Source organism: Pseudomyrmex gracilis, unplaced genomic scaffold (assembly GCF_002006095.1).
Source record: "Pseudomyrmex gracilis isolate BER0280 unplaced genomic scaffold, ASM200609v1 scaffold_472, whole genome shotgun sequence".
Taxonomy (NCBI): domain Eukaryota; kingdom Metazoa; phylum Arthropoda; class Insecta; order Hymenoptera; family Formicidae; genus Pseudomyrmex; species Pseudomyrmex gracilis.
In genome coordinates, this window is record NW_018021056.1 from 19478 (window position 1) to 26483 (window position 7006).

The following is a 7006-nucleotide window of genomic DNA, read 5'->3' on the forward strand; positions in this document are numbered from 1 at the left end:
TATATATATATTTATACGTAAACTAAACTGTAAAATAATTTCACGTAAAATTGTGTGTATATCTTCTGTAAATAAAAACAAATGTGTAACATATATTAATATATGTATGTTAATATTTCATATATTACTTAATTGTTTTGCGTTTTATCAGTCGAATTTTTTTAGTTGCAAACATTGATTTCTCATTTAATTTAAGACAGATTTAATGTATATGAGGTAATTGTTACGCGTACAAGAGATGCTGTTAATTCGTTTTTTAAAGGAAGAAACAACATCATTTTGAGAGAACAAATAATTTTATAAATATGGTATTATATACACATAATTTTTATATATACAGATCTGTATACGAATAGTAATATTTTACATATGGTAAATAAAAAATATTTACTTGACATTGCGTGTAATGAATCAGGCTGCTACAGAAAATATTTATTGCCAAAGACACATGATATATAAAACACACATATATGTAATAATGTTCTTTATTATTGTAAATACATTTCCGCTTATGTGTTTTGCAAAATATTAAGACAAAATTATGTGTTTTGTGACACGATCTATGTTGATGATATTATTGTTGAAAACTTCTTTCTTATGTAAAATAAACGATAGGTAACAAATAAATAGATAGCAGGAAAATTGTTACGTGAATATCATAGAAATAGTGTAATACTAATGTAAAAAAAAAAAAACCATTTGCAAAATTATATTTCTCCTATTGGAGTGCGTAATTCTTTAAAAATATTTTATATAGCAAGGTCTTTAAACACGATGAGAACGATTTATGACACATTGCTACAATGTCGCTATATTGTATTTATCATTTGTAATAAAACAGTTTTGTTAGAGTTATGATGTGCTATAGTACAAATACAATGGTTATACAATGGTTCGATATCTATTATATCTTACCTTGTGATACCATTCACGATTTGAATTAAATCCCTAATCCTTGACCTTGGCTTGGTCCTTGCCAGTAAATCGATATATCGATAACATGTTCGGTGATGTTTGGTGGCGTGTTGTTAGGGCAACCGAAATTGCGGTACATTGCAGAGAGAGTACATTGTGCAAGTTATAAAAGTGTATGACAGAAACTTGGAAAATATTCTTATTTATAGAAAGATAAACGAGAATTTTTTAATACATTATGAGTGAAAATGTGAAATTTATTTTGACAGAAATAAATAAATTATTAGGTCGAAATTACAATTTAATTGGATTCAATGCCTTGAATGCTGAAGAGCTATTGCAGGTATTTTCTCACTATTTCATTTTGCAGTATTATTATATTCACGTAAAATTTGAATAAAATTAGAATTTTATTTAACTGAATATATTTTTTGTGTAGATATTAAGCAATGTTTTAGTGAAGATACAAAACCAAGATGGTTCAGATATCGATGTTAAACTAGAATCTCCTGAAGAAAATTCTATATATATTTTAACATCTCTTCGCATTCTCACTTATCAGCCTGATGTTGATCCTGTAACGTTTAAGTAAGTTTTAAATGTGAAACAAACACAAATCACCTTTGTATCTTGTTTCTTCAAAAATATATATCACTTTTTTATAAAAACTATAATATATAAAAAATATATAGAATACACAGTGTATATATAAAAAAATATAAAAGAAAGAATGAATTTGTTTAGGCAAGGCTTAATTCGAGGCGATGTTGAAATTATTCATCCTATATTGACATGGCTTTTAACACATATGGATATAGTTAAAAAACGAGCATATCTCTCACGATTTCTTGTTAAGGTAACAGCTGTACAATATCTGTTGTCTTTGTAATTATAGAAGTAAGTTTAAGTAAGTAACAATATAAAATACAAAATGGAAACAATTGTTAAGATATCAGAATGCCATATGGAAACTACATATATATATATATGTGTGTATATATAATTAAACATCTAAAATTATTAGATTGAAATCCCACCGGAATACTTGGGAGATTCAGAAATATCTCTTCTGTATGAACAATATTTGTCGCTCGTTGATAGTTTTAAAACAGTTCACAAAGAAAGAGAAATAGGAAAGAAGGTACATATACGTACATCGCAAAAATTTATTTTTGAATAAATATTGATTTGTGCTTGGCTCTTTTAAGTTTTGTTTTCTTACCTATTATTATGTGAATTAATTAACAAGTTTTACTTATGTAGAATGTCGAAACTACTAATGAGCTCGCAACAGATTTGCAAGCAATGGCAAAGGAGAAAGAAGTATGTTGCGTAATATACACTTTAACATTAATTAAAGTTTTATACATTATAAGTTCATTATATATATATATATATATATAATTATATATAAAATTAATATTAAAACTTATATTTATATTAGGCAGTTACAGCACGTATCGGTAGAATTAAAGCAAAGGCTGAACCTGCGCTACACTTGCTGGACGCCTGCAAATTGTTACGAACAGAAAGAGACAAAGAACGTGATTTAATATCGCAGAAGGAACAAGAAGAGGATATCATATCAGATTTACAGGCAAACTTCCTGTAAAAATTATATACGCGTTTAGTGTGAAAAAAATTAATAAAAACTTTTAATTAGTTATATAAAAATAATTAGTCTAGTGGCTAAATGTGTGTGTATGATGTGTGTGGTTTTACGTACACAAATGCTCACTTATATTTTTGTCCGCTATTCCAGAATTCTCTTCAACGAGTCGAACGCGAATTACAAACATTGCAACGTAATGGTATCGGGCTCAGTCCGCAAATATTAATCCAACATTTAGCAGAGGAAGTAACGGTACAATCCGCAATTGTAAACGAAAAGCTTCCGTCTGAGTTAAACGCAAAGAAAAATCGAATGAAAGCTCTAACGGTAGTCAAAGGATATCCTTATTTGAGTCCGGATAAAATCACAAGTATGAGGAACGATCTGGATATGATACTAAAGGATATACAGGATTTAGTCGAATCCAAAGTAATAAAAAATAATAAAATAGAGTTTTCGTTATATATGCGTATATAATAATATGTATGTAAAGTTTAACAGTTGATTTGTGCATTAATAATAATTGTTTTTTTTTTTTTTTTTTTTTATAAACAAATGTTTTCAGATATCCAAAACTGACATCGACAAAATGGAGCCATTTAGACAACAAGCCGCTGCTGTCGGAAATATGAAACGGAATGCTCTCGAACGTTTAGAGAAGATCGAGAGAACTTTGGAAGAGCTACAGTTGCGATTACAAGAGAAACAGGATTATTCAAAAACGTTGTTGGAAACGTCAATACCTCGAGCGGAGGAATTGCAAAAATATATTAATCGTTTGAAAACTAAAAGTACAGTGTATAAACGTTGCAAAATGGAAATAGCCGGCCTGAAGGCAGAAAATGGTGTACTTCATCGAACAGTAACCATTCTGGATGGACAGGTAATTATACAGATTGTATGATGTAGAAACACATTGTAAGAGAGAATATATGCGCTTTGTGTCGTTGTATCATGATTGTGTTGTGTACGATTTCAGATTGTCCATTATCCAATGGACATAGCATCTAAAGTAATTATTCCAGAAAATTATACGTCGGATAATGCACTAACAACAAATATTCAATTGTCTCATTCGATATTAGCTCTACGAACAAATCTTGTTCCGGTTATAAGAGGTATTGAACAAAAAGTTTGTGCAAATAAGAAATATTTATTTTAAGCAAATTATTTCGTTATAAAGTATCCCAATGACATATTGTATAAATCTTACGAAGAACAATTTTATAATATATAATCTACATCATGGGAGTGTATGTATAAAATATATATATTTTTGTAGATATCAAGACATTGCGGCAAACAGTACGAGAAATTGATGAGAGATATCAGAAAGCATGCAAAAGTCATAATACGGTAGAAACGAGTATGAAAAATACAACGAGCGATTTATTATCAGAAACAAAACGGTTAAAGGATAAATTATTGAAGGTAAAATTTAATGTGATACATATGATATATGCGGGTTAAGTTAGGTTATATATGTAATTGTTGCTGTATTATAGGATAATGAAGATAAAGCTCAATTGCAACGAAAGATTGCAAAAATAAAACTTATAGAAGAAAGACTATGTAGTGAAGCAGAGGTCAGTATACATTCTGAATTAAAAATAATTTATGTTGTAATCTTTAACAATAAGTTTTTTTTGTAATCTTTTTAATAAATTAAACTTAATATAATGTAAGCTTGTGTGGTTTTTTTTTAGACCAACGTTATCAACGTAGGGCAAATATTAAAACAGGAATTACAGAATACGATTGTGGCGGAAGAAGAAGAATTAATAAATTTAAAAAAGGAACAAGAAAAATTAAAACAACACGTCGTACAATATGAAAAGCAAACACAACAATGGAATAATATTATCTTGTAAATATAAAAATAATAAATAACAAATTTAATCAAAAATATTTATTAAAATATTATTTTAAAATGTAATTTTGTATGTTTTAGAATCTTTACATGTAAGATTCAATGTGCAGAAGAGAGCAAACAAACCAATGGCGTAGTCGTGCGGAATGGAGGCGCCGAAACTTTGGTGTTGCAGTGATAATATTTATATATAAATATTTATATATAAACATATTAAGATTTATACATAATCAATCTTTCTCTCTCTCTTTCTCTCTCTCTCTCTCTCTCTCTCTCTCTCTCTCTCTCTCTCTCTCTCTTTCTATCCTCTCTGTAGGACTTTCTAATTGAAAAATTAAGAATGACATCATCTTTTTCTCGTTTCTACGAGACGACCTCTACCAGAATCTTGAACTGACGTTAATACGTGAGTTAGAGAGGGGAAAGTAAGTTGATCGCCTCGAAGCAGTTACGTAGACGGAGACGCAGTCGTGTTTGATGCGTGAACATATTCGTGTATGTGTTGGAAATATTAATAGTTTCAAATTATACAAAAGGTCATATATCTTTCTAAATATCTGCAAAGTCAAACCGTCATCATTTATGAAAAATTACGATGGCGAAAAACAAATTTGTTGTCTTTGTGATGACTTTGTTGTTGTTGCTATTTATTGGTAAAGTTTTCTTTATTTATTTATTGTATTTCAAAAGTAATTCTGAGAAAAAGATCAAATGATGAAGTAAGATCAAGAAAAAGTTTACGTGTAATACACATTAATAGTATTTACACAAAATAAAATTTTTTTAAAAGTTTGTAAAAAAACATAATATATTGGATGTTTATTGTATGTAAATATATTATTTGATTGTTATCTAAAATTAAAACTAACGCAATAACTCTGTAAGAGAAATTGGAAATTACAACTGCAGTTCTTTTAAAACTATGATGATTTTTAAGATTTTTGAATTATTCATTTGATACTTCTGTGTGAAAGAATTTTTAGTTAACACTATCAAATATTTAATGTAAAAATAATTTAAAAGGTAATAAATTGTACAGTTATAATTTCAAAAAAACTGCAATTGTAATTTAATATTTATTGAAAGTTTTCTTTGTGGATGTATCAAATGAATGATTTAAGCAAATTCAGAAATTGTATCATTATAATGGTAAGATTACGTCGATATCTTGTATGACCATTATGACCCAGTAAAAGTGATAAATAACATTGAATATAAACCAAGTCTGATTTATTCGATTTTATTTCAATTTTTTCATATTTCCTTATAATATCCAAGAGTATAGAGTTTATTTTTTCTTTAGAAAAATCGTAATTAAAAATTATTAAAATTGATTCTTATAAAAATAAAATCATATACAAATTATAAAGATAGAGGAAAGAGAGAACGAGATTGTGTTCGATTCTTCGTTTATAGGTCACGTAGAAGAAACATTAAGAAAACAGAATGTAAATCTCACTAGCTCTCACTTAGTCTAATCAAAACTCTAAATGATTTAGTCGTTAGTGAGATATGCGAATATATTTAAAAAATGTTTAAATCAGTTTCAGTAAAAAAACAATGCATCTTGTCGTTCGCGTGAATTTGATGCGAGACCTTGTAATTTTATAGGAAGTAGTGAAGCAGGATGGAAATTTTGGAAGAAAGACAAAGAAGCCATTACCACTACGATCGCTCCTATACTTATAAGCGTACAATCTCCTACTAGTCCGACGCCAGAAACCACGACGACGACCAGAGGACAAACTGTCAATACCCGAGCTGCTGCAACAAAAGCCGCTAACCCAGCATTAGCTATTGACGCAGGAATCACCGAAAAAAATACACTAAACAACGCGCGATCTAGTCGACCTAATCCTGGGACAGAGGTCGGTCTGGATATTATCGTTCCAAAACCGAGGCAACCCGGAACTGATGGAAATAATCGAAATTATCGAGATTGGGCCGTAAGTTTTGCCGGAGCTGAGGAACCATCTCGAAACCAGCCAGAAGCATCCGCTCAGAGACCAAAGATTAACAATAATAACAGCGATAAGCCTAATCTATCTGCAGGTAGCATTGCCTTTTATTTCACCATCAAATTTAAATTTATTTATCAAGAATTAATTGTTAATATCTTTTAAAGTTTATTATTAATATTTCTTTCTAAATTCTTTATAATTCTTTAATTTCTAAATTTTTTTTTAAGTGACACCCGTACCAGCAAACGTGCCAACTCAACGAATTCAATCAACTCAGCCGACTCAACGAACTCAATCACCTCAACCAACTCAACCATCTCAACCAACTAAAACAACTCAAACCGTAGGTCTGTAATATCGAATTGAAAAACGTTTGTTTGCAAGTAAAAATTTTTATCTTATATATAAAACTCGTTTATATCTAAAATTATGAAATATGTAATCAGTATTAATTTTTACGTTACGGATGTTTATAATCGCTCGCCATCTTCATATATATATATATATACAGGGTGTCCCAGAATTGGTTTAACATCGCTCGTACACAGGTAGAAGGAATAAAACTAAGGTGAAAAGTCCTATACCATTTTGCTAGATTTGCAATAGTTACCGAGATTTTAATTAACAAAGATCCGCGAATAAGCGTGC

General features: G+C 29.3%; 2 protein-coding genes across 2 annotated transcripts in view; both read left to right on the plus strand.

Annotated features, from left to right (window-relative positions):
* The first annotated feature begins 59 nt into the window (after positions 1 to 59).
* On the plus strand, positions 60 to 4647 carry LOC109860823 (intraflagellar transport protein 81 homolog). The gene is made up of 13 exons (XM_020440186.1): positions 60 to 1258; positions 1355 to 1503; positions 1660 to 1771; positions 1940 to 2056; positions 2179 to 2238; positions 2360 to 2512; positions 2678 to 2956; positions 3093 to 3410; positions 3507 to 3645; positions 3810 to 3958; positions 4033 to 4113; positions 4234 to 4394; positions 4479 to 4647. Exons 1-13 carry the CDS (start codon positions 1154 to 1156, stop codon positions 4573 to 4575), a joined length of 1920 nt encoding a protein of 639 aa, XP_020295775.1. The 5' UTR covers positions 60 to 1153; the 3' UTR covers positions 4576 to 4647.
* Positions 4648 to 4721: 74 nt separating this feature from the next.
* LOC109860831 (poly(U)-specific endoribonuclease homolog) overlaps positions 4722 to 7006 on the plus strand; it is a 4566-nt gene continuing 2281 nt past the window's right edge. Inside the window, exons 1-3 of the mRNA XM_020440199.1 lie at positions 4722 to 5050; positions 6009 to 6449; positions 6586 to 6705. Coding sequence (XP_020295788.1) covers positions 4993 to 5050; positions 6009 to 6449; positions 6586 to 6705 — 619 coding nt within the window. The 5' untranslated portion in view covers positions 4722 to 4992. The remainder of the gene's footprint in view (positions 5051 to 6008; positions 6450 to 6585; positions 6706 to 7006) is intronic.

Coding starts and splice junctions, on each gene's coding strand:
- LOC109860823 (XM_020440186.1), top strand. CDS start 1,154: ATGAGTGAAAATGTGAAATTTATTTTGACAGAAATAAATAAATTATTA. Junction 1,259..1,354: donor ATGCTGAAGAGCTATTGCAG/GTATTTTCTCAC, acceptor TTTTTTGTGTAG/ATATTAAGCAATGTTTTAGT. Junction 2,957..3,092: donor AGGATTTAGTCGAATCCAAA/GTAATAAAAAAT, acceptor AAATGTTTTCAG/ATATCCAAAACTGACATCGA.